Source organism: Cyprinodon variegatus, unplaced genomic scaffold (genome assembly GCF_000732505.1).
Source record: "Cyprinodon variegatus isolate N-32 unplaced genomic scaffold, C_variegatus-1.0 Scaffold371, whole genome shotgun sequence".
NCBI lineage: Eukaryota > Metazoa > Chordata > Actinopteri > Cyprinodontiformes > Cyprinodontidae > Cyprinodon > Cyprinodon variegatus.
In genome coordinates, this window is record NW_015150824.1 from 424,435 (window position 1) to 449,900 (window position 25,466).

Genomic DNA, 25,466 nt, shown 5'->3' on the forward strand with positions numbered 1-25,466 from the left:
ACTTCAATTTCAGTAAGGAGTTAATATGGAGCAGCAGTTTGTTGCATATATTGATGGTTTGTAGAAATTGTGTACATATTGACCAAGCCAATCAAAGGACTGAAGCATTCCAGGATTAAAAGAACCACTAGATTTAGTTTGATAAAAAACTTTAATTTCAACACCACTATCTCATATACACCCTGCTCTGACAAGAACGAAAAAAAATCTCATAACCTTTTGTATAAAAACATTTAATTCATTGCAACTAATCACGTTTTTCCTTCCTTGCGTCCGATTGGTCGTCAGGAATTGAACACATCATGCGTCTCGTGACTGCAGCCAGATCCACACTTTTCTCAAACGTGTCGGGGACCAAATGTACATAAAATGATCACACCTTCCAGCAAAGTTGTTGTAAATAGGGAGGGGGGGGTTGTTTTTTGTTTTTGTACTGTCATAATCCCAGAATTTAACCTGTGGAATGTCCTGTGGGGAAGGAAAACATGAAGGGGATTTGGGGTGGGCATCAATTGAAAAGAAGGGTTTGTGAGTAAACTTAAGATGACGCAGCAGCTACACACAGTTTAAACAGTCCCAAATCTCCAGGAAGTGCCATATTATTCCAACCGTTCTTTGATCCTTTGGAAAGTTTTCTGACTTTTCCCAGAGTAAATATGAGCTTCTGGATGTTTGAAATGTGTTTGGATGTTTTGTCATCTCGGTTTGTTGTATAGTGTCCTGCATGTTCCTCCATATATATATATATATAAATCTATGTTATCGTAGTTTAGTCCGTAGCGTAGAAATGAGCAAAATATTAAAAAACTGCATCAGCAACATGTCGTCTGTGGAGTTTATTCCTCCCTGTGTTTAATGCCGGGATCCTTCACTGTAAATGTCTTTAGTTTTATTAATTTTCTTGATGGATGACAACAGAAGAAAGGGGAGTCATGAGTTATGATGTCTCTAGCTAAAGTGCTCGAGTATGATCCGTTTCCGGAGCTCCTCTGCCTCACTGTCGCGCTCCTCCAGCTTCTGCTCAGGTCCGCTGGGCTGCTCCAGAGGCTCCGTCCGCTCCAGAGTCCAGGCGTCCAGCCCGGAATGCAGCGAGGCGTTGTGGAGAACACAACAGGCTAGAAGGATGGAGGAGCTTCTTTCTGGAGAATACTGCTCAGAAGAGATACGACATGATATCAGATACTTTAACATATGAAACAGTTTTGTTTAGTCTTCCCAAAAAGGAATATGCCTGCTTTAGTGAAGAGATACCTGCAGGTGTCCTTTGATGCCATCTAAACATCGGAATCTGGTCTGAATGGCCCTGAAAGTTCTGTCCACTATCTCATGCGTCATTGTGTGAGCCAGATTATACCGAAACTCTGCATCCGTTTCTGGGCTCTCAAGGGGAGTCATCAACCACTTCTTTAAAGGATAACGTCCATCCCCTTTTAAAAAACCAGATCCACATTACCTGCTGACTTCTTCATGTGAAACGCTTCCCTAAAGCTAAGAGCGCATCTCACCCAGGAGCCAGCCCTCCTCATTGTCCTGCAGCTGTTTGTAAAGAGCTGATCTCTCCAGGATGTCGGTGTCCTGCAGCCCGCCGGGCCACGTTTCTGCGCTGAGTAAGAGCCCCTGGGCGTTGCACACCAGCTGACATGCTACAGAGTGGGAGCCCTTCTTGTTCACGTACGAGGAGGCTTCGTTGTTTGGAGCTTTGATGGCAACCTGCAGTTGACGGAGTGAGAGGACGGTTAGAGATAAGTCAGCGACATTGTTAAACATGATCAAATGTGGGAAAGCTCAACTGTTGAAAAGAGTTATACATGAGGGTTAGCTAACCTGAACGCAATCAAGAACACCCAGAACTCCAGGAAAACCTGCCACCCTCTGAAACTCCTGGAAGGAGTACTCTGTGTTGGACGGATCTCTGTGTGAATGACACGTATCACCATGTTATTCTATACAAGAGCTTAGCTTTAGAACCAAAGGCATTTGGCTTGTATCTACCGTACCTGTTGAAAGTGATGAACTGTGGTGCTTTCTCCACCAGTGCCTTGGTGACAACAGTCACACATCTGGACATGGAGGCCTGGCTTATCCCTATTATATCCCCCATGGATGTTTGGAATGAGCCGGATGTGTAGAAGCCCAACGCCGCCAAGACCTGCACCTCAGGACTGATGGCTCTGGACCTCAGGGTCCTCCTGGACAGAGTCTGCAACACAGCAAGGTGTAAACACAATACAGAGAATTGTTCTCTTTAAAACATCGCAATGCATAAAGATGCACACCTCTCTGAGTAATTCCACCAGATACAGAATGAAATCCCTCGGAAAGCCAAAATTTGAGAGGAGAACGTCATTTGAAACAGAGTCCAGATCGAAGCGGTCCAAAGTCTTGCAGCCTCGACCGTGCAGAAGAAGATCACAGTCTAAGACCGCTATGGGGATGGCCATGCTGGAGGTAAAACCTACACATAAGAAAATAAGAGAAATAGGAAACAAATACTCTTGGGTGGTGTTAGAAATTTACATCACACAAAAAACTAAAGTATTCCAAGGCTGTGATCTAGTCCGAGCAATATAATACGAAGGACAACACCAAACAACTCAAATACGAATAATGAGAACTAATCTTTAAAATTAAAAACAATAAATCTGACTCCTGAGTTGTATGGTGGGACAAAATCTTATAATAAACATGTTGTATAATTATGAATGTCAATTGAATAAAGAACATCCATTAAATATCCCTAAAAGGTAATTAAATTAATGATTTATTTATTCATTTAATACACTATTTCATAAACGAAATCAATTATGAAATGCAAAATTAAATAATCCGAATTCTCGTCAAATTATTATTTCAAAAGTTATACATTTGAAATAATAAAATTAGATCATTAAAAGCTTTTCTAGTAAACTGATTATATATACCTATTTACTTCTCTATATGAAGTGATATGATTTATCTTTATGAGATCAAGGTTTTCAACAGTTTTATAACAAGTTTATTATTGTTATTTAGGTGTAGACAGCATAAAATGTTTGGGGACCTTTGGTTCAGATCTAAGCAATTTCCAAAGTTAGATGTTAGGACTAAAATCTATTTGGAAATCTGTGGCATCTAATTCCAATATAATTGTTTTTTTTATATATATTTTCAGACGAAACAAAACAATTCATTTAAATATTTGACTTTTTTTCTTTGCAATGTAACAACATATAGGGGAGTTAAAGCACTAGTAATGTTTGAGCAATGCACTGGCTTTAACTCAACTGCTTCAAGATAGGCTTTCTTTCTAAGAACTATAATAATCAAAATGTGCAATTTTAACTTATACAAAATACTCAAACAACCCAAAAAAATACAAATGCTAACCAGTTCCTAGCTAGCTTCGTTTATATATATATATTTATATTCTCCGCTCATCCACCGAAAAACTCTCTGCTGACTCCATGAAGATATATTAGTTCAATTTAAACTCTTAGTTTTTCAAATACTTATTTTTAAAACAAAAAAAAACGCGTTTTACCTTCAGATAGCCCAGCATCTGTCAGCTAAAATAAAGCAATGAAACATTCCATGCGGTTTCGAACCGCATATTCGACACTGTAATTAATATTTGCATTGGACATATAAATACATATGTATAAAATAAAAAAACAGTCCATAAAAGCTGTCACTGCAATCCTGATTAGTCCAATCACTGTTTAAATTGTTAGGGTGAAGAAATAAATTATAAAAGATAGCAACGAAAATGCGAGTCGGTGACTGCTGCTACGTAAACACGTCGACATGGAGAAGATAAACAGAAAAGTGGCACAGCAGCTGCTGACGTTGTGTATATCCGAAACAGGCCTATAAATGTCTTCGGAAAATATACTTTCTGTCATGTAATTAATCTTATGAGTATTAAATTGAACGCCAGTCGCTAACGAAACAACTAATGTAAGTTTTGCTGCTCTGAATGCTCCTTAAAGCCGTTAGTCAGGCAGTCAGCTAGCATTAGCCACATGCTAACGCTGTTTTTTAGCAGTTAGGTCTGTTAGGAAAAAAATCTGTGTTTATTTAAGGAAACCTCAGTTTTGTCCTTGATTTTTAAAACACGCGCTCTGAGTTTTAAATTATTGCGGTTGTTGTTTTTTCTACATATAACCTAAATAATTATTCTGGTCATTTCTAATAAGCAAAGAGGCCTCATTTGTTTTCTAGAACTAGTGGTTGTGTAAGGTTTTAAAGACAGCTGATGCTGTTATTCCAAATGTCCAACAAATTGATTCTGCATGACGTTAATTTAAAAACTCACTTAAAAAAAGATTAAAAAAAAAAAACTCAATAAAAAAAACTAAATTAAATCAGTTTTAAGTCAGTGTTTGAATTTACATTATTTTAGTAGCAAAATAATTTAGCATCTCCTATAGTTATTCTGTTGATTTAAATTCTTGTTTGAATAAAGACCTAAATATTGCACACATGGTGGAAATATTGCAATATGTTTTGTTTTTACATTTTTTCAAAGCTTAGTTGCAAAAGGAATGTTTTTTTTTTTTTTTTACAAACTTTATCCATCCATGTATTTTTTACATATTTACCTGTTTTTTTTTATCTAAAATATTGAATTTGTTAGACGTCTTTAATAGCAATGCATATTTTTTGACTAGATCTGGTACAGAGGTAATAATCTAAAATAACCTTAAGCTGTGCCTTTCTTTGCTTGTATATTTAAATATTTTACATTTGTTTACACAAAACCTTTAACTATGTGTACATTTACCAACATAAATGTATTGACATTAACTTATTAGAATAATTAAATATATATTTGTTGAATTGTTTTTGTGATTGCAGGGTTGTGACAACATGGACAGTGACCTGAGTCCACAGGATAAGAAAGACTTGGACAAGTTTATTAAGTTTTTTGCCTTAAAGGTAAGAGGTTTGCGTACAGCTTGTCTTTGTTGTAATTTTGTTGCTTAGTAATGAATTTTTTTTTCCCGATGAAACTGAAGCTGCAGAAGGACGTATCTAAAGTCTCCCACATTTGTTTTTGTTTTGTTTTTTAAATAATCCATCCAATTAATCTCCTCCTTTCAGCCATCTTTTCTGCTCATTTTAAAGGGATGCACCCACATCCCTCTCTACCAACCTCCTCTTAAAGGATCCATTGTCTCATGAGCATATGTGGAGGGAGGAACACAAATGGAAGGGGAAAATCCAAATATTATCATTTCTGCTCAGCTCTTTCCTTATCCCCAACGACCTTGAATCTCCTACCGCTATTTTCTAATAAATTCACATTCTTTAATCTAATCCACTTCTTATATCTGCAGACTGTCCAGGTGATTGTCCAAGCTCGCCTCGGGGAGAAGATCTGTACCCGCTCCTCTTCATCACCCACCGGCTCAGACTGGGTAAAAACTAAATCGTAATTTTTAGTGTTTCTAGTATTTCTAACTTACTTAGGGCTGAAACAATTGGATTAATCGGGATCAATTGATTATTAAAATAATCTTCAACTAATTTAGTAATCTATTATTCGTTAACTGGAATGAAGAGACTGTAAAACTATATCAAAGTTGTAATAAAATATGTAAACATTTTGTTTTAAGATTTAAAAAAAACTTTCGTCTGTCAGTATGCTCTATCCAGAACTCCTCAATTGGAAAGGTTTTAGTTTCACTTGGTTTTATTTTGTAAAAAACATATTTAACTTCTTTACTGGCTATCCAGTTATTAAACGACTAACCAAAAAAAAAAAATAAATCACCAGATTGATTTGATTTGCAAAATAATCCTCAGTTACAGCACTAAACTTATTGATCTTATGATGTAAATGACTATTTCCTCCTCGACATTGTTCTCAGTTTAATTTGGCGATCAAAGACATCCCAGAGGTCACTCATGAGGCCAAGAAGGCGCTGGCCGGTCAGCTTCCTGGCATCGGCCGATCCATGTGCGTGGAGATCTCCCTGAAGACCTCAGAGGTAGATCGGCGGGTCGCTGTTTTTTAAAGAGCTGCTCATAACCAAAGAGGGGCGATGTTCCCACACTCATCTTTTCCTTCCCTTATCTTTGTCGCTCAGGGTGACTCTATGGAATTAGAAACGTGGTGCCTGGAGATGAATGAGAAGTAAGTCCATGTGGTGGATTTTTCCATTTTTGAGTATTTTAGGTCCAATTGAGCTGCTTTTTTTATGTTTAATTTCTGTACTTTATGCACTGCAGGTGCGATAAGGACATTAAAGTGTCTTACACCGTCTATAACCGGCTGTCGGTTCTTCTGAAGTCTCTGCTGGCAATCACCAGGGTAACTCCTGCCTATAAGCTGTCCAGAAAGCAGGGCCACGATTACGTCATATTATACAGGTGCTCTGATCTGTTCTGCCAGTAATTGAATTGAGTCGTGTGACATAGAGATGTTTATCTAAAGGCTGTCTCCTGTGTAGGATCTACTTTGGGGAAGTCCAGCTGGGCGGACTAGGAGAAGGTAACTTCATTTCTACTCTGTATGATTAGGATTTAATCTATGATGGTTGGAAAGCTCTGCTATCTTTCCATGAAGGTTTCCAGACGGTGCGTGTCGGTGTTGTTGGTACTCCCGTCGGCACGGTCACACTGTCTTGCGCCTACCGCACCAACCTGGCGTTCATGTCCAGCAGGTAATTGATTGCAGGTTACTCTCACTGTTCGATAAAGGGCAGCGGCTCATGGATGGATTTCCCTTTTCAGGCAGTTTGAAAGGTCGGCTCCCATTATGGGAATCATCGTGGATCACTTCGTGGATGCTCCCGGCGGCAATCCGCGCCCCATTAACATGGGGCAGCCATGCAACTACAGGTGGGTTTTTAGAAAGCCACAATGGTGACGTTAGCTTCAAGGACGGAGAATGATGCTTTCTGTTTGCATTCAGAGCCCCAGATGACGACGACGGAGGAGCGTTGGGAGTCCAGGACTCACAGGAGGTCTGCACCACCTCCTTCTCCACCTCCCCTCCCTCCCAGGTGAGAACACACACCCTTCTTCCTCTCTGTCCCTTTATATTCTGCTGGTTATCATTTCACTCTCTTCTCAACTATTTTTGTTTCATTTCCCGTCTTCTTACTAAATCTATCTGTGTGCGTTGTACGGATTCAGTGTGTCTGCACACTGAGTCCATCCCCTTCCAAACTGTCCAAGCCCCTCCCGCTGGACAGTCTTCAGCTCCCATTGGCTCCAGGACTTGTCGCTCACAATGTGAGTCTATGTCAGTGTGTGTTTGCGTGAGAAACCTCTGCTCTTCTGCTCCTCGCTGTGTGTCCATCAGGATCTTCTCCATCTTTCTCAGTTAGTTTAATGCAAAGTTTGCATCCCTGTGGGTTTAGTTTGCTGTGTTTTTGTTTATTTTTTTCCTTCACTATCACTTGTAGATACATAAAAAGCTCATGATGCTTGACCCACACCTTTCCATACCGCTTCAGCAGCTGCAGGAGCCTCAAAGTTTTTTAATTCTTTGTTAAATCCTGCTCTATTTTTTGTCTCTTTAGCTCTATGCCTCTAGGTTATCCTACCAACCGGCACCTGCAGGAGGAGCTACAGAGTTCAACACCAACCAGGTGAAGTACTTTTGATGTGTAAAACGTTCACTAGACCGATAACGAGACATGTTAAAGATGGATTAAATTAGTTTTTTTTAAGCATTTTTATATTTTCTCACAATATAAACAATCCAAACAGACATTTTTCACTTCAATCCAGCCAATAAAACTAGTTTTATTAGATCACCTTTAAAAAAAAAAAAGAAAAAGATTTATATTTAAATCTTTAAGAAAATGTATATTTAACAGATATCCACCATCGGTTAATGATAGATTTGTAAAATCATTAAACAAAAAGGATTTCTTACCAGTCAAAAATATGAATAAAAAGCTGTTAAATGTCAAGTTAGTTTCTGAATTAAAGAATTGACATCAAGTCCAGCTAATAAACTTAAGTTTATTAGCTGTATTTAGTTTATTATTAGTTTATGATAAAGTTAAGAGCCGGAAAACAACACTGACATTTCAAATTTTAGGATTCAAAATGAAAGGAAAAAAAAGAGAAAAAACACATTTTTAATTGGTTGCTAATATGATTTTTTAAAATAATGTATAAAAAGGAAAAATTTTCACACTTAGATAAAAAATATATATCTGTAACAATGTATCACTTTATTTTGTGAAATAATAATAAAAAAAACAATTTTGACTTAAACTATTAAAGTTGCAATCATTACACAAACTTATATATCTATAATTGGGTTTGCGATATTTTTGGGAAATTGTGTTAAATAAAACAACCTTTTTTTCCACTTAAAAAAAAGATTTTAAAATATCTATTTCTGTTATGATTAATGTTTTTTGAGAAAAATTTAATGCAAGTACTCAGAGGGGAAAATACTAAAACATGCCTTTGTCATTATATCTATTGTTAAAAATTAGCTATTTCTTCCTCATTTTTAGCCGAGGGGATAAAGAGCCATCATCTTAAAACCACAAACCCTTATTTACTCAGATGCGTCTACAAAGAAGGGGAAGAAGTTAAGTCCATCATCATTAAAACTATAGGACCTGTGTTCGGCTTCCCTTTCAGGGTTTACATGCGGGGAAAGAAGTCGGGATGGTTCTGGCTCCTGGAGCAGATGTGCATCTGACTGTAGAAAACGCCCCCAACACACCCAGCAGCAGGTAGCTATCTGCCGACGTTCTTCACGTCGATTTGCTGAACAGTTTTTTGTCGTTCATCAAAGTATTTGTTCCAAAAACGTTAAACAATCCACTGGACTTTGTTTCCAAGTTTAAAGACGTTACGCTTCCCCTCCAGGAAGCTTTTTCAAATCAAACTTTTTCAATGTTTTAATTGAAAAAGCTTCCTGGAGGGAAAGCGTAACGTCTTTAAACTTGGAAATAAAGTCCAGTGCATTGTTTAACTTTTTTGGAATGACAATGACCTTGATGACTGAGAATTTTCACCCGCATATGAAAGTATATGGCTTGGAAAAAACAAACATCTTTTGGTGTTTTCTACCAGTGGCGATGAGGAGGGCTTGCTGCAGAGCGGCGAGGGGAGGAGCGTCTCTCCGTCGGACCCAGTGGAGTCACTCAACGCGTTCACGAGGAAGGTCGGGGCTTTTGTAAACAAACCCAGCAATCAGGTAACTAATGATATAAACTTTCAATCTTTGATTTAAATTTTTTAACCTTTCAGCTTCTATTATTTTTCATTTGCTTTGAGAAGCTGTTAAATCAGCTTATTATATAGATCAAAGTCTGTATTTCCTCTGTAGATAACTGGTGGTTTGGATCTCCCGTTTGCTGCATTTGCTCCCCGTGGTCTGGATTCTGAGGAGAACGATCCGATGGTGAATTTGCGTTTTCTCTTTTTAAATGTTCCTTACTGCGTTTGTTCTCTATAAAGCCTGACTAATCAGTGGCGTGTGGTTTTGCGCTCAGGTGAATCCGCCGGACTCTCCTCCCAGCCAGTCCCCCCTGCAGGCCAGTCTCCACTCCCAGGGCTCAGACTGCTCAGGACAGCAGGACGACTTCGTCATGGTCGACTTTGTAAGTGGCTCACGTCACTCCTTTCAGTCCATGCTGTTGAAAATTAAAAAATGAATCACTTTTATTATGTTAGGAAATATACAATATGTTGTTGTTATGAAGTCAAGACGGGTTCCTTAAAATAAAACTCAAAAGGTAACATTAAATATAGACACTGTCAAAGCCAAGAAAGAAAACTAGTATGGCTTTTAGCTTGATGCTAGTTGGCTTTATCCACCCAGCATCATCAATATTAACATCTTAATAATAATAATTATCATTGCAAATGTTTTAAAAATGTTATCATAGTGACTTAAAATAGCATCTTGATATAGATCCATCCAATCATGGCTTTCAGCTAATGAAGGTTATAGCAGCAAAAAAAATAGCTGGAATTAAATAAACATGCCTCGACAAAAATTTATATTAATGGAATAAATTGTCAGATTAAATCATTCTTTTCATAATTATAAAATCTATTTAATTACGGTATGAGCTGAAAATTTGGCTTGCATTTAGTTATTTTACACTTCCATTGCTACATTTAATATTTGTGTATTATTTATTCAAGTTTAGAGCTGTTAATTTCATTTTGACTACTTGGGCGTTCAATAGCTAAAAGCTCCTGTCTCTATTCAAACAATCATGATTCACCTGCAGGCAATAAGTGTTGCCGATTCTTAATTGTGTAACTGTGTAAGAGAGGGAAAGGGTAGTAAAAGAACCATGAATAATGTTGCTAATGCTACTTCCACATGTATGCACAAGTCAAATTCTTGTGTTTACCATAACAAGAAAGAAAAAGGTCCAAATAAGCTCTTTTTTTTTTGCCTAAAAATGATTACACATGAATTTAAAGAGGATTTCTTTATGTAAAATCTAAAATTTGATTTGTTTAAAGTCCTGCGATGTTCGACTCTTAATGCCGCTGTCAACAATGCTCCTCTCAAAGCAACTAGAAGCTTAAGTTAAGACGGTATGCTGGTGAAGATTCTTGGTCACCCAGGTCATAGTCATTCCAAAAAAGCTAAACTATCCAGTGGACTTCGTTTCCGAGTTTGAAGACGTTTCGCTTCCCATCCAGGACGCTTTTTCAATTCAAAATGTCAGAAATAGCATTAAGTTTGAAGCTTTATAGAATGGACCGACCTCTAGTGAGACTTAGGAAACATCCAAATTGAAGAACAGGTCTGCCCCTTAGGAATGGGGAGTCATTTGGGTTCTTCGTTAGCCTGCAATACCGAATACTGGTCTATGCATCTGAAAGGGGGTCGTTAGGGGGAATTATTGGCCTGGCTAAACAGGTGAGATGTTCTGGTCCCCTGTATGGGGGTTACTCTATTTAAGGTTGTTTTTTCTTTAACATAAATGGCTTCCTTCACACCCCTTTCAAACCACCTGTCTTCTTTGTCCAAACTGTGAACATTCCGGTCCTCAAAAGAATTTCCTTTGTCCTTAACCTCTATAAACCCACCGTTTTAAAGCGTTTACAAATAATAACTCAGAATGTAAAAAAATTACACTGGTAAAATATTTACCAATGACATATTAGACATCGTTGGAAAGCTTTGATTCTCCACAATTTAACCACCTTGTTCTTTTTATGGACATAGCGAGCACCAAAGAACAATTATAGCAGCATGTAGAAATGTAGCATGACATAGCAGCCACAACAAGCTAGCATGTCTTTATTACTGCTGTTCAAAACAAGTTATTTTCAATAATAATAAAAAACATCTTTGAGTCATGTTTGAACTGATGCAGCTTGGGTGTTTTACTCATCCAATTTTCATGTATATATTCAGAAACTGTAAGGTGTTAGCTTTCAAATAACATATCAGACATGTAATTTGGGCTTACAGTTCCTAAGTTGTTTGCTTTTCCATTTGGGTTTGTAAAATAGATGAATTTCACAGAAATGAGGTGGATATTAAGAGGTTAAGGTGTAAAATGGACAGCAGAGTCTGGAGGAGGTAGCTCTTCTGCGTTGGTGTTTTGGTATTAAAAAACATGCGCACAAATCCCTATGAACAGTAACAGGATATCATCTAAATGAAGGAGCAGAGCCTCCAAACATCTAAATGTAAATTTTCAGGATGCTTGAGTGATGCATTCAGGAGCATTAATGAAAACTGAACTTTCAGCCAACTAGATGCAGAATGATGCCTTAAAACAAATCAGATCTCCCTTCAGCTTCTAGCAGAGCATCAAAACATCAGACCAGTCAGTTTTTTCGGCAAAGCTGACAGTTTTTCATTTTTTACATCCTTAAAAACTATATTGTCGTATTTAACTCCTTGACTAACACCGCGCTTGTAAGGAAACTCGTTTTTGCATGAAATTATTCAGAAAATGTGTCTGTTTTTGTATTTACATAACCTTTGGCGACTCCTCAGTACCGACACTAGCTGCAGTAATCAATTCTCCATAATATCTACATGTAGAGAAACTCGTAAAGACAAATTACATAAGAAAATTAAAGGTATGGTGGAGGAATTTCTTTTGCAGGATGGATCATGAAAAGTGACTCACCATGAACATGTTTTTGTTATGAACCATCTCTGTGTGCAGCGTCCAGCTTTCTCTAAAGACGACCTGTTGCCGATGGATCTGGGCACCTTCTACAGAGAGTTTCAGAACCCCCCACAGCTGGCCAGCCTCTCTCTTCACACCAGCTCCCAGTCGATGGCTGACGACCTGGTAAACATACCTTCCCATGTCCTTTTTCCCCTTTCGCATTTATTTCAGAGAACTGATAAGATTTTATTCCTTTGCAGGACTCTCTGCCGGAGAAACTGCGCGTCTATGAGAAAAACATTGACGAATTTGACGCTTTTGTGGACATGCTTCAGTAGGATGAATGAAGGAAAACTTGGACTAAAAGTTGAATTAATCAGAGGAATGGAGGGAAAATCTCTTTGTTGTGAGAATTAGTTAAAAGCTTTTGTGTCTAAAAACATCCCACCAGTTCACTTATAGTCACCTTCACTGTAAATACTGTAATATCTGGAGACACTGGCTCACATACTTGGCTGTCTGGTGTGCTAGAGGCAATCTATGTTGCATAAATCTGCTCTGGTAATGAAACAATCAAGACTCAGCAGGTTGTAAAGCCCACATCATGGATCTCGCCACCCTTTCTGCAAACTAGTATATCAGATATATAACTTGTAACCCTCTAGAAAGATTCCTGAAGAGTTTTGTGTTCCCAGCTGGTTTTGGGGAGACTTCCACTGTGATTTTTACCAGATAGTCCCAGATGCATTAGCAGCAGTTTCTCTGAGCTCATCCCACATGTTAGACTGCAGAAGCTAAACTAAATTGAAGGCCCTCACTTTAAATACAACCGCCCTGAAGCTCTGACTAATCCCAGCTTGTTGCATCTGTAATAAATGAATGACTACTGCAACACTTTGATGTATATTGTGTGAAATATGTAAAAAGGAGAAATCATTTCCAGCTATCCACATAAATTCAAGGCAGAGGTTGGTTTAAAGCTTTAAAGCATTTTGTCGATGTCGGAATAAAGCATGGCTGCTCTGTTTACCGTGTGTCTTTTTGATTTTGGTTTTCATTTGGCAGGGGACTGTTTGAAGGTGGTCCTAATATAGCGTTTGTTTCAAACCTTAAAATTTGTATTTAATTTCTGTGTTAAGTGAACAAAACGGCTAGAGATCGATCCATTTTCTGTCACACTTATCCCAGACAGGGTTGCGAGGGGTGCTGGTACCCGTCTCCAGGCAAGAGGCGGGGTATACGCGGAACAGGTTGCCAGTCCATCCCAGGGCAACGCTGAAACAATTCACACATCTAAGGAGAATTTTAGAGAAGCCAATTAACCCAACAGTCACGTTTTTGGACCATGGGAGGAAGCCAGAGTACCTGGAGAAGAACCCATGCATGCACCGGGAAAACATGCAAACTCCATGCAGAAAAACCCTGGGCCTTATTGAACCCACAACCTCCTTGCTGCAAGGCCAGCTAGAAAATCTATTTAAATTGACTGGTTAACCCTTTATAGGGCACTCGGTGAAATACCTTGAAAATCAAAACTTCAAGCCAATAGTGTTATTGGAATCCAAGACGAGACCTTATTACCTTTGTAACATTTAAAAATATACAAACCTGCAAGAGAGGGATATAATAAAAGTGCTTCTATAAGAATTATATATCATTTGTAAGGGGGATGCAAATGAGCTAAACCGGTGACTTCCTCTATAAAAGGGTTAAAGGCTAGACTTCCAAACAATTTTTTGAAAATCTGAAAAAATGTGAAACCCGGTCATAAATTGTAATTTTTAAGGTCAATGTATTAGAATTAAAAATGTTAACCATCCCAGTATTTTAGCAACAGATGCACTATTAACCACAAGTTATGCTAAACCTTTTACACTGCAATTTTGTATTTCTTTATCATAAAGTTCACCAAGAATATTACTAAAACTTTTCAGTTCAACTAAATATATTTGGCAATTATTTAAGATAAAATACCTTTTCCTTCCAATTAAATTTTTTTTTTTTTGCTTTATCAGCATTAGATGTGATGACTGAGTGATTAATGTATTCATCGTTGCTTGAGATCAAAGAGCGTCAAGTTGCTGCTCCTTCCATTTATTACTCACTATTTTAAAAAATGCCCTGCAATAATTTAAAGACCACACAAGAAAGGGATTCAAAAAAAAAAAGTTAACCATTTATAGATATTCAGAAGGGAAAAACATTTTAAATCTCCATCCAGACTGTACAGCATTTTGCAGGATTTTAAATAAAACTCAATCTCAGAAGTCCTCAATGTAATTTTATTTGTAGTATTTCATTTCACATCTGCAGGACTGCAAAGGGTAAGAACCAGAAGAATCGGGAGTTAAGGTCACGCTCTTTTTTTTGGAATAAACATTCAACATGTTTCAACGTGTTAACCAGCTACAGAACGAGTCTCTAATGAACCAACCCATCTCTCCACTGCTACCTGAAGGGTCTCAGAACCGTTCCAGCTTCCTGGGAAGGCAATTAAAGGAAAGTGAATTGATAGAGAGCTTCTCCCTGACAATGAGGATGTAAATAACCATTTGTACGTTTTCAAATATATCCTGTCAACTGCGGGTGGGAACAAAAGAAAAAAAAAAAAAGAGAAAATTCACAGGAGTTAGGCAGTGGTTGCCCTGTGTGCATTTCCATCTCGTTCAGCAGCTCAGTTCAAAATAATGTCCTGCCACCCCCCCACACTTCTAGAGTCCAATTAATTGCGTAACTTTGAGTAGATTGACAGGTCGGGGAACGACTCGGAAGAAAACATCCAGATAAAGACGAGGGCGACTTGTCCTTGAGTGCAGGATGAAAGTCTTTATTTGTGGCCAATGTCCTCCATTGACGAGATCTAACCTGCTCCCCTCAAGTTAGCTGAGCTTCCGTTTTCTATGTTAGTCAGGCGACGATGAAGGCGGGTCTGGAATCCATACACACTACAGAGCAGGAAGGAGGACAGGGAGTGTATGGAAGAGATCCTGGAGATCTACGTTTCTTCATGAGGATTTGGAGATAAGGGGGAAAAAAAACGAAAAAGAAAAACTGGATGAGGGTCCAAAAGTTCAGGCAGCGTTTAGTAGGTCCTGGATGGCTTTCTGCTGCGTCTCATTTAGGGCGGAAACACACTGCGTCCATAATCCTGCCGACACCTGGAGGGAACGGAGATCATGATGCATGCTTTCAACTTTACAGCCCGTAACCCCCGACCCCAGAAAACCGGTTTAACGGCGTGGTTCCAGCTTACCTGTACTTGACGGATGACGTTTGCGAGGCGTTTGCTGCAGGCGTCTTCGGTTTTAACCGACTCGTTTGCAACGCCGTCGGCTATGATAAGGAAGATTTTAGGAAGGTTGGAGTTTTCTGGCCCCAAGACAATCGGGTTGTTGCTGTGGAGAGCAGAAATACAAAGGTTGGTCTGTTAACCTAAAACGTTCTACCAAATATTATCCCTTGGAGGCCATTTCAAAGGACAGATGCAGATGTGGGCAGTTGGTCAGGATTAACCCAAAGGATCAAATGAAATCACTGACAATAGGGACAGATGGAAGAAATGAGGCCAGAAACCGAAAGAATGGTTAAAACTTTGGAGATTGATAATAAAGGATCACATCCTACCTCTCTATGAGGTCGCACAGGAAGTCAAACGTGTGGACGGCCTCTTCCTTGTCCTCTTTGAGCGGCAGCCAGCTGAGCCAGTGAGGAAGGACCTCGCTGCCGTTCACGCACTCTGGCCGGAACCTCATCAGCTTTCCTACAGCAGAGATGCAGTTCTCTGTGGCGTTGACGTTCTCCTTAGACCGAGAGTCGGCTGCTTGGATGACGCCGACCAGCAGGGGGAGTGCCTCTACAACAACATATCAAAGACATATTTAACTTCAAAAACAATAAGAGGGTAATATTTAGGATTGGTTTAGCTTCCTACCTGTGCAGAAAGGGCGATAATTGTCTCCACCATACTGAGCCATGACGCCGACGCCATAAGCAGCCGCCTGCCGAACCTCAGGGCTCGTGTCGCAAAGCGACTGAAGCATCGGCCGCAGGAAGTACTCTGCATATTTGAAAGAGGAGGGGCTGCAGTGCTCTATCACGTCGTCAAAGATGCACAGACCCCACTGCCTGTCGGCCCACGGCCTGTTGGGACACTAAAGCCATACGGAGCCTGTCAGTAACTAAAAGCAGGGGTTTAGATCAGTTACCGTGGCAACAAAAATAAGACGGAAGCACTTACAATTAGCTGGACGATGAGCTGCAGCAGCTGCTCAAACCAAGGCAGAACCTTTTCTTTATAACTACTGAACACGGAGTGCAGGATGTCCGACACTTTGGTCAGGATGTAGACGTCATTCTCATCCTAAATAGAAACCAGAGGAGGCAATGAAAACAAATATAAAAAATAAGATTCAAATCTGAAGAAAACGTTTACCAACCTCATCCTGTAGAGTTTCCTCCACCTGCTCATCATAATCTTCATCTTGTCTTTTGGCTGCAAAGGAACAATCATTGTTCAATAAATTATATAAAACCCAACTTCCGTTTCTCTACTCATCCGAATCTGGGAATAAATCTCAATGAACAGACTGGAAATTATATTTTTTAAAAAAGGTGAAAAAACAAAACAAAAAGGGAAAGCAGCCTCACCTTGTCTGAGCTCCTGGTTTTTAAAGTGCTCTTCCAGTTTGGCTTTTAGGATGCCACCCAGTTCCTCGAAATGCTCGTTATTCAAACAGTCGTCTCCCATCAGCTCCACGCACTGAGAGCAGAGCAACAGCCATTAAACACCGAGCACCTTCACAGGAAGTCATTAGTGCACATTTCCACTTGGAGAATTACAAACTGACGCAGAAAGCAAACTCATTGAGCACCCAACCAGCACAGAGTGATCCAAACATTTCCTTCCAACCAGTAAAGCTTTACTCTCAGCTGTTATGGTTTAAAACCTGCACACGCTCCACCAGCCAGTTTATTACAGTAAATATATTTTTAAACTTTCTGGTTTATAAAAGTCCTCTTTGAAGTTTTTTTTTATTTTGGTGGAATAGAGACCAACCTTGGCGAAAGAATGCATGATTTCTGAAAGGACGTCCGAGTCGGGCTCCGTACCGATGGCCTTGATCAGAGCGTCGCACATGAAGTGCCACATCTGGGTGAGGTACTCAGGCCCTCGCACCCGTGCGCACTCCAGGAGCAGAGGCATGGATTCAGCCGCAGCCACTCGCACACGTTACACAGTTAAAGAAAAAACCTACAGATTTTAAAGCTAGGCTTCAATTTCAAGGAGCATAAAATATTAAATGACAGAGTTATGTGTGATAAATATAAAGGATATCATCATGAAAGTAGAACTTGAGCAGAGGAACCATCAGCTTCACCACCTGCTCTGTATATTCCACAAATCCCTCTTTCAGCTCTTTGGCGTAGCACACCTAAAAAAATAAATAAAAAAACTTTTACCAACAGAACGTAAAAAAATAAATAAAGGGTGGTGCAGAAATAATGAGTGGACACCATGCTCACCAACATCTGGCAGGCAGTGGCCTTCTCCTCCAGGCCGGCCGTCTTTATTCCAAAGCTTTGTTGATCTCCCAGGTTCACAAACTCCCATCCTTCATCCTCGGATATGTTCTCCATGTCCTGGGCTACAGTGAATGGATTTATAGTTTTTAAATCTGCGATCTCTACCATGCTTCTCTAAGATGTTTAGTCACTTACTGTCGAGGAGAGCCACCTCAGGCTTGATGGAGGCTGTTTTCATTAAGGGGCCCATCACCACAGGAAGGTACTGCTGAAACTCCTTCCCAAGGATCTTGCACATCCGGGCCCAGGCGGATATCATGTAGGAGATCTGGAGACAACCGGAACCTGTTAGGAGGCTAAACCCTCCAACAAATGTTAGAAATTGAGTTATTCAAGCCTCTCACCTGAGGATCGTCATCCTCCAGGTCATTGAAGTCCGTCTGGGTTTTAAGGAGCAGCTGCATCACCGCGGAGGCATCTGGCATGAACTAAAATGGCAAAAAGAAAATCAGATTGTCTGAAGCTGGAAGGAAAGAAGCATTTCTGCACATCCAGGCCTCAAACAAACCTTCTCCTTGCCCACAGCCAGACCAATCAGACTGATGCACTCGATGGTTTTCCCTCGCAGCAGACGGAGCTCTTTCTGCACGGCGTTCTCCACAATGTGCTTCAGTGAGGGCATGAACAGGTCGTAGTACGGCACAAACTTCTCCTCAGCCGTGTCGGCCACAGAGGCGATGGACGTCACCACCTGTTCCAGGACTAGTTTGGTACCCTTCTGGATCAGCTGATTGAGAGAAACGCACTGTGAGGGCTTCCACAGTCCAACATTTTGACCAGATCCCTGCTCGGTCAGAGGAGACCTTACCTCCTGCAGCTTGGCCACCATGATGACATGAAGGTGCTGCACCAGGCTGTCCAGGTAAGGAATGAGCAGTGATTTGGGGCAGTCTTCTGTGAAATTGATGAGAGCAGCAGCAGCGTGGGCCTGCACTCTAGGGTTAGTCTGATCCTCCATTGTCTGGAGCAGGGCTGAGATCACCTGGCAGAAACAACTTCAACTTAAAAGCAAGCACTGGATGATGATTATTCAGTAAAAATACACCTTTTACACCCTTTATGTATAAATATTTGCTTCTTCTAAGATACCTTATCATGAAACTTCTTCTGGAAGGTTGGAGCGAAGTCTGTGGCCATCTGTCCAATAGCGTTACAGGCAGCATAACGGACCCTCGGATGCTGAGGAGAGAGGGAAGCAGCCAAACTTAAAAACAGGATGTAATGCATCATTTTGTTTTGCCTTAATAAACTATAATAAATCAAATAAGAACTACGGTAGCCTTCATTCTGCCGTTTTTCTGCTAACATTTTCTCCAGAAATGCTCCGTAATAATGAAAAACCATTCAGGTCAATTTTACTACAACTAACATCCAAAAATGTCTTAAAGAATATCCCAAGTTTCCTGTATACAAAACAGGCCCTCATCATTATACTGCCTCTATTAGGCTTCACTTCTTCACATCTTCCCTAAAAATTGACCATCATTGTCACCAGACAGCTCAGTGCCTAAAAACCGGTAAGACGCTTGTGTTCAAGCAGTTCCCAGTCTGGTAACAACCAAATTGTTAACAACCAAACCCAAATGTTATATTTGCATTGACCAAAACCTTGCAGATGAAATCTACATTCTACTTGCTTGTGTGAATGGGCATGCTAGCTGCAACTCTATTCCAGCTTGTGCTGTTGCAAGGTTGCAAACCAAATTTAAGTGTATTACCGCCACCTGAAGGCTGAGCAGGAGTTTTAATAAATATCAATTAGATTGCAAATTTAATTGGCCAGCCCTAGTAACAACAAAATTAATAATCCAATATTAGATGCTGTGACAGAGTTAAACAGACTAGATGCCAAACCTTCCTTAACTACAGCCATCTTCTTTTTTTCCCCACCTTTCATTACTGGAAAAACTGATTAATCCAGGTGTGTCTGACCTCAGTAACCATGACAGCATTAGCCAGACACACCTGGATTAATCAGTTTTTCCAGTAAAGAGACAGGAAACAAAAGAGTGTATTTGGGCATATAGTCCACTAAAAGTGACCTTTGGCTGAATTAGTTTAAATAAATGTATAAAGCAAGGCCAAGTTTTTCTATTATACTAGCTTATAACTACATATAATGTAGTATAATATATTTTGGTACAACCAAAATAAAAGCCTCAAAAAGACTATCAAGAATGCCTCGAGCAGCTACAGGTGCAAATTTCCAACAATCACTTAGCACACACGTACAGCTCCAAGTGTTTGCAAGTTCTCCCTGCATGCAGGGCTTCTCTCTAGGTACAAATACTTCCTCCCACACTCAAAAACATGACTTTTACTGATGTCTCAAATTGCCCTTAGGTGAGAGCGTATGGGATGGAAACGCACCTACAATGCACAAATGCTTTTATATGTACTGAAATAAATCCCACAGCATTATTTAATAAAGTCATTATAATATATATTACTGAATTATTTTCCACCTCTATTACTACAAAAAAACCCTGTTTATTTTTATGGTTGAGCAATATTACAATTAGACTTCAGCTGAAATTTAAACAAAAATCAATGCAAGAGCAGAGACTAGAAGTAGAGCTATTAACAGTTAGCTCATGGTAAACATAAGCCGCTGCTTACAGGATCAGAGCAGAACAGGAGAACAAAGCTGACAATCTCTTGGAGAATGGCCTCCATCTGCTGATGGCATCCTTCACCGATGGCAGACAGCGCCATCAGACCAGCGTGACGGTATTTCCAGTCAGCTGTAAGCAGAGGGAAATAAATTCATAGGCTTTTATTTTTAATAGATTAGAATATAGAATTGAAGAAAAAAAATCTAGAATGAGCGGATTTACTTACGATTCTGCAGCATCTGCATTATGTGCTGTTTGATCATTGGCAAAATGATCTTCCCTCCCAAACCGCAGGCAATTCTGTCCAGAGCACTTTCCCCAGCTACAGCATTACTGATGAGCCATAAGAAAAAATCAGAAATGAGCCATTTAAGTTGCTTCCAGAGGAAGAAAATACAGGTGGAAGAGGAAGCAGCTGCAGTCTACCTATCAAAGTCATCATCCTCCAGCTCATCAGCCATGGCCCATTCATCATCATCTTCTAGATCTACCATCATTGCCAGCATCTGGGGAACTGAGATGAAAGATTTTAGTGACGAGAAAACAAAGGAGCCCAGCCTCCAGCCCGTTAAACCCATCCTCACCGCTCTCAGCTACGATAGCAGTGTGCTTCCTCAGCATAGCCGCCGCCGTTTCCGACAACGTGACGATGACTTCCAATGCCAGCTGCCTCTGCATGTTAGTCAAATTTGTGTCGGCGCAGATCTGAGGAGACAGGACACGCGTGTTTTAGGCAGCGGCTACAGAGTAGACATAGATGGGATTTTTACCCCACATCAGAACACACCTTCAAGCAGAGCTGCAGGGTTGTTTCCAGGTTGGGTCGAAGGTACTTCGGTGCCGTGTCTGCAATCTCCACCAAAGACTTCAGGACAGAGTCGTCTCCCTGATAGCACGACTCATTCACCGCCTGATCACAGGAACAGAGAAGCAGATCATCAGGCTGGGTAAATACACAATAAACCTGCAGCAAGTGCATCTATGAAACAAAATTATTCCAGCATACACTGCATCCACTGAGTCCTGCTCTATTACGGATGCTAAATATGAGGTGAAGGTGCCATTCAGTGACAGTTTAACATCCTACCTGCAGGATTCCAGGCAGCAAGTCGGCGAAATGCTTCAGCAGAGCAGTGTTGCCTTCGTTGGATAGAACAAATGATGCTGCAGCTCGAGCTGCAAGGGTTCGAATCTAAAGATGCAAACAAACACCCAAAAATGTTTATATTATTATTGATAAACACAGCGAGGTAGCAGAAACCTGGTATGATCATTTCTATTTTTATTTTATTTTTTTTTTTTACATGTGGGTTTGCTTGGTCCTGCATGCACTGGACAAGCATGCGCTTGATGACATCTAGATAGTGCTGCTGCTGGTTTCCAAAGATTCCCGGAAAGTTCCTAAAGCAAAGGGAAGACGGTTGGCAGTCAGACGCTGGAACGGCCATGTTGGAGCAGCTCATGGAGCTGGAACTCACCAGAATATGTGAAGGGCAGCTTCCCGCAGACCGACATTGTCGGAGTTCACAGAGTCGAACAGGAACTTGAGCACTTCGGGCCACTGGTTATTCCCGTCATCATCTGGAGATAAAGACGGAGCATAAATGCCAAAAATTAACATGCCAGTTCCCATCAGGCATAACATCGCATCCAAAGACCAGAAAAAAATCTTTACTTCCTGCTCTTTAATTCATATGGTTTATTTTAGCTACAGGGTTGAAGCTAGATTTTACCGATGAGGTTGCGGCAGAGCTCGGCTGCGATGTCGCAGACCTTCTTGCGAATGTTTTGCGACGTCTCGTGCTGGATGCTGGTCAGCAGCTCTGTCTTGATGGCCGTCTGCATTTCCACCGTCAAACCTGGGTAGATTTCCTCAAAGGAGGATGACAGCAGTCGCCGCAGCAACACTGCTGCCATCTGTCTGACCTGAGGAGATAAAAACAAACTTAATGGGCCAGAAAATGACCAATTCCTTCATATCTGGGCTAGAAATACAAGCTTGGGACTTTGGTAATCAAACTGTAGGAAAAATGATGATAATCTTAAAAGCAGCATCACTTTTCTAGCACTTCACTCCCTGCTCCCATTTCTGAAGTCTAAAAATATCAGCCTTGAGGTAAAGGAAAAAGGAGGAAGCACTAGGGCCAGAGCAGCTGGTGGAGTCAGAGTAAACTTAACCAAATGGCAACACGATGACTCATGAAGACGAGCTTCTTTCACTCTGTGGTGAGGTCCCACATGTGACAACTAGATTATTGAAATGCCATTAGTGTTGCAACTCTTCAAATGGGCAAGACTTCCCCCTCCAAGTAGTCTATTGACAACGTTTAGGGGAATGCAAAAACACACCGCTTTGGACGGAAAGAATTCAAAGTGTCGGTATCTAATGTATGTAATGTACACACCTCATCGGTAGCCGATGGATCTCTGACAGCCTGCAGCAGGAATGTTATTTTGTTCTGGCCTGGGATTGTGTCATAGGTTTCCTGCAAAGGGAAAAAAAGAAAAGCACAATGAAAAATGACATTTCACCCAACTCAAGGCTTAAAAAGAACAACAAATATTGCGGATAACTTAATCTCAGCTGTTTCTTTACATTAACACATCGACATGCAGGGCACCTTTATGCAGCAGGCTCTGCTAAGGCAGACTCCTAATAAGTTTTAAACTTGCTTTGGAGAAGCCTAATGAGAACAGAATGCATTCATATTCTGTTGCAGATTCAAATTCAGGTCAGATCTTTAATTAGTTTTAAATATTTATTGCTGTTCTTTATAACAGGCACACTTGAATCAATTTTTTTTGTAATCATTAGCCCGAAGAATAAAACAGCACACCTATATTTCTATTTATGAAGACAATGGGGACTAACTTCACTCTGATCATCTGTTTAGAATACCTTTTTCCCCCTTAAACTTGCTAGAGCTGCTTTAATTGCGTCATCTGATTTACATTTGAACTTTTACTCTCAATATTAAATAAACAAATGGGAAATAAATCAAAAGTGATGTATTGTTCTTTTAAGATGACGTGGTAAGATATGAGACAAGCTTAAGGATAACGCAATCACCTTTATCTGATTTTTAAAATAATCATTGAATCAACCATTAGCATTAAAAGGCAGCCTCATCTGACTCACCTCTGGCTGTACCAGGGTGAATATTTTTGCATAACAAAGCACATGTTAAGGCCCCAGTGTTGAAACAAAAGCGAATGGAATTTTATACAGCAATGTTGGGTTTTCATGCACATAAACAACTTGCAATCCTAGTAAGAAACTCGATTTGTTGTTGCCAAACAAGTTTACTAACTTGATGTCCGATTAAGATGCCAAATGTGGCATCAACTTGTCTCCTAGCATGCAGAGCATTAAACAGCTACTGCTGCAGGTTAGTTGGCTGAAACAATCTCCATCATAATGTTAATTTTGTAAAAGGTAAACATGTGATGTCTCTTACATTTCACTATCCCTCACATATTAATTACTCTACAAAAATGGGAACAGATGCATTCAACATAAATTTTAAGAGTTGGTTTGCAGCTTTAAAATGAGTTTATCATTTCAACACATGGATCAGTTCCGATTAGGGTGTGCAAGACAGAGAGGGGGGGGAGAGATGTTTCAATCCAGGATGAATACCAATGAGCTTAGTGTCGCGGCAGACAGGCTGTGCTTTATAAAGGAAAACGCTGACTCCCAGTGACGGGGGAGGGTGTGAGTGATAAGATTCAACCACCCCATCCAAAAAAGTTGGGACCAGGGAGGGGAAACATAACAATGCTTTGCCGCGGTAGAGACTCATAGTGGGGGGGAGGCCACAAATCCTCAAGCTGAAACGACTCTTTTACCGCCAATAGTAGCAAGACAATGAGATCAAGCTATTACCTACGCCTGAAACTTCATTATTACTTAAAATAAATATATACACACACCTCCTAGGCCGTTGCCTATTAACTACCATCAAATAATGCCATTTCAGTCACCAGCCTATCATTATAATATTCTTTTGTTTACTTGTAGTGCACCATGACAGCGCTATTTTAACTTATAGCTCCACACATAGCTGAGTTTCCCTGCTTAGTTTTCCAAGTAATGCGCTAAGGAGCTAACTGAAGCTAGCTAGTGGAGAGGTAGCCGCTTAGCTCCACGCTACTTCCTGTCAGCTGGAGATTTCAGATTAGGACCAGAGAAACGGGTTCCCTTCACTTTCCCCAACGACGCTTCATAGCGCCAAAAAGACAGACAGAAACGCGCCTCAAAAGACACCGCGTCTCAAGGGTCTTTTTTTTATGTCTACGGTAACTACGCAACACGGTGGTAGTTAGCCATTAGCTGGCCGTTAGTCGGGTTCGTAGCGCACGTGGGCTATAGAGTCTGACGCGAGAGCTGCCAGCGCGCGGCCAACCTCTACGGCTATCGGCGGCTAGCTTGTTTTCTATCCTCTATTAGTATAAAAATGATGGGTTTCCTCACCTCTGCCTGTTTCCTGACATTGTTGTCAGGGTTCATAAGGTTCCCCAGGAGGAGGTAGAACTGCTGCTGCTCCGCCATTGCGGTGGTATCCCCCCCAAAAAAAGACCAGCCGGGTGGAGAAGCAGCGAAATGAACCCGGCAGACCCTGCTTTAGTCCCACAATTTAGCGAGCACATCATTGGCTAACGTATCAGTTCCAATCGCCGCCTATTGGACAATGCGCGAGCTTTAGGCGAACGCTATTGGCTGATGGAGAGTGCTTGCTGTTATTGTCCAATGCGACGCAGAGCTGTGAATCCATTCCTTGTATTGGCCACGAAGGCGCTGTCAAAACGCGGGAGTTTATTACATCAATATAGGGAGGAGAAACATTTGGGGAAATTTCTTCAGGACTCTTACAAGTTATACAATATGAGACAACGGAAATGGAAGAATGCCCGGAGCAAAAGCAAAACATGAAACGGTTTACACTAGATTCAATCAATGTATAGCTTTGAAATTCTGACTTTTTTTTTTTAAGACACACAACTCTTTATTTTAAAGAGTTATTGATCTCCAGACTTTAACTTTCTGACTGTTAACTTGAGATATAAATATTTTTCCTTGTTACCTTAACAATGCGGCACTATAACTGCAATATATGTCCAATTAATATTTAATTCCCTGTGCAATAATCCTGTGAAATATATATAAATGCACCTTTTCCTCCTTTTGGTACCTTCTTTTATTTATTGA

General features: G+C 40.3%; 3 protein-coding genes across 4 annotated transcripts; 1 reads left to right on the forward strand and 2 right to left on the reverse strand.

The window, feature by feature from the left end:
• Nucleotides 1-169: 169 nt before the first annotated feature.
• On the reverse strand, nucleotides 170-3,586 carry harbi1 (harbinger transposase derived 1). Its single transcript, XM_015386545.1, has 7 exons — nucleotides 3,521-3,586; nucleotides 2,277-2,455; nucleotides 1,998-2,200; nucleotides 1,825-1,912; nucleotides 1,506-1,710; nucleotides 1,252-1,427; nucleotides 170-1,149 (listed from the first exon to the last, which is right to left on the reverse strand). The coding sequence occupies exons 2-7, from the start codon at nucleotides 2,439-2,441 to the stop codon at nucleotides 949-951; spliced, it is 1,038 nt and encodes a 345-aa protein (XP_015242031.1). The 5' UTR covers nucleotides 2,442-2,455; nucleotides 3,521-3,586; the 3' UTR covers nucleotides 170-948.
• Nucleotides 3,587-3,780: 194 nt separating this feature from the next.
• On the forward strand, nucleotides 3,781-13,085 carry atg13 (autophagy related 13). 2 transcript variants are annotated; one of them, XM_015386538.1, is made up of 18 exons: nucleotides 3,781-3,936; nucleotides 4,837-4,917; nucleotides 5,319-5,399; nucleotides 5,853-5,972; nucleotides 6,072-6,118; nucleotides 6,214-6,354; nucleotides 6,435-6,475; nucleotides 6,551-6,647; nucleotides 6,718-6,825; nucleotides 6,899-6,989; nucleotides 7,123-7,221; nucleotides 7,512-7,580; nucleotides 8,596-8,690; nucleotides 9,034-9,157; nucleotides 9,290-9,364; nucleotides 9,456-9,563; nucleotides 12,114-12,242; nucleotides 12,320-13,085. In XM_015386538.1, the coding sequence occupies exons 2-18, from the start codon at nucleotides 4,849-4,851 to the stop codon at nucleotides 12,395-12,397; spliced, it is 1,572 nt and encodes a 523-aa protein (XP_015242024.1). In that variant the 5' UTR covers nucleotides 3,781-3,936; nucleotides 4,837-4,848; the 3' UTR covers nucleotides 12,398-13,085. The 2 variants fall into 2 exon arrangements, with proteins under 2 accessions (XP_015242024.1, XP_015242025.1); XM_015386539.1 differs by lacking the exon at nucleotides 7,123-7,221.
• A 1,173-nt stretch (nucleotides 13,086-14,258) lies between these two features.
• Nucleotides 14,259-24,898, reverse strand: ipo5 (importin 5). The gene is made up of 26 exons (XM_015386565.1): nucleotides 24,732-24,898; nucleotides 22,663-22,743; nucleotides 21,991-22,183; nucleotides 21,736-21,838; nucleotides 21,562-21,658; nucleotides 21,345-21,449; nucleotides 21,045-21,167; nucleotides 20,842-20,962; nucleotides 20,684-20,771; nucleotides 20,484-20,590; nucleotides 20,262-20,386; nucleotides 18,732-18,821; nucleotides 18,451-18,624; nucleotides 18,151-18,369; nucleotides 17,987-18,070; nucleotides 17,778-17,910; nucleotides 17,583-17,704; nucleotides 17,395-17,491; nucleotides 17,116-17,288; nucleotides 16,707-16,818; nucleotides 16,496-16,551; nucleotides 16,297-16,419; nucleotides 15,991-16,210; nucleotides 15,684-15,912; nucleotides 15,313-15,454; nucleotides 14,259-15,217 (listed from the first exon to the last, which is right to left on the reverse strand). The coding sequence occupies exons 1-26, from the start codon at nucleotides 24,807-24,809 to the stop codon at nucleotides 15,131-15,133; spliced, it is 3,282 nt and encodes a 1,093-aa protein (XP_015242051.1). The 5' UTR covers nucleotides 24,810-24,898; the 3' UTR covers nucleotides 14,259-15,130.
• Nucleotides 24,899-25,466: the final 568 nt, after the last annotated feature.

Excerpts from the sequence above, each read along its gene's own strand:
- harbi1 (XM_015386545.1), bottom strand. The coding sequence starts at position 2,441 with ATGGCCATCCCCATAGCGGTCTTAGACTGTGATCTTCTTCTGCACGGT. Across the intron at positions 2,201-2,276 it reads TGGTGGAATTACTCAGAGAG|ACTCTGTCCAGGAGGACCCT; the intron begins GTGTGCATCTTT and ends GCTGTGTTGCAG. Across the intron at positions 1,428-1,505 it reads TGAGGAGGGCTGGCTCCTGG|GGGATGGACGTTATCCTTTA; the intron begins GTGAGATGCGCT and ends GTTTTTTAAAAG.
- atg13 (XM_015386538.1), top strand. The coding sequence starts at position 4,849 with ATGGACAGTGACCTGAGTCCACAGGATAAGAAAGACTTGGACAAGTTT. Across the intron at positions 5,400-5,852 it reads CACCCACCGGCTCAGACTGG|TTTAATTTGGCGATCAAAGA; the intron begins GTAAAAACTAAA and ends CATTGTTCTCAG. Across the intron at positions 12,243-12,319 it reads AGTCGATGGCTGACGACCTG|GACTCTCTGCCGGAGAAACT; the intron begins GTAAACATACCT and ends ATTCCTTTGCAG.
- ipo5 (XM_015386565.1), bottom strand. The coding sequence starts at position 24,809 with ATGGCGGAGCAGCAGCAGTTCTACCTCCTCCTGGGGAACCTTATGAAC. Across the intron at positions 17,289-17,394 it reads CAAGTTCTACTTTCATGATG|GTGTGCGAGTGGCTGCGGCT; the intron begins ATATCCTTTATA and ends TAACTGTGTAAC. Across the intron at positions 16,211-16,296 it reads AGCTCATCGTCCAGCTAATT|TGTCCCAACAGGCCGTGGGC; the intron begins GTAAGTGCTTCC and ends GTATGGCTTTAG.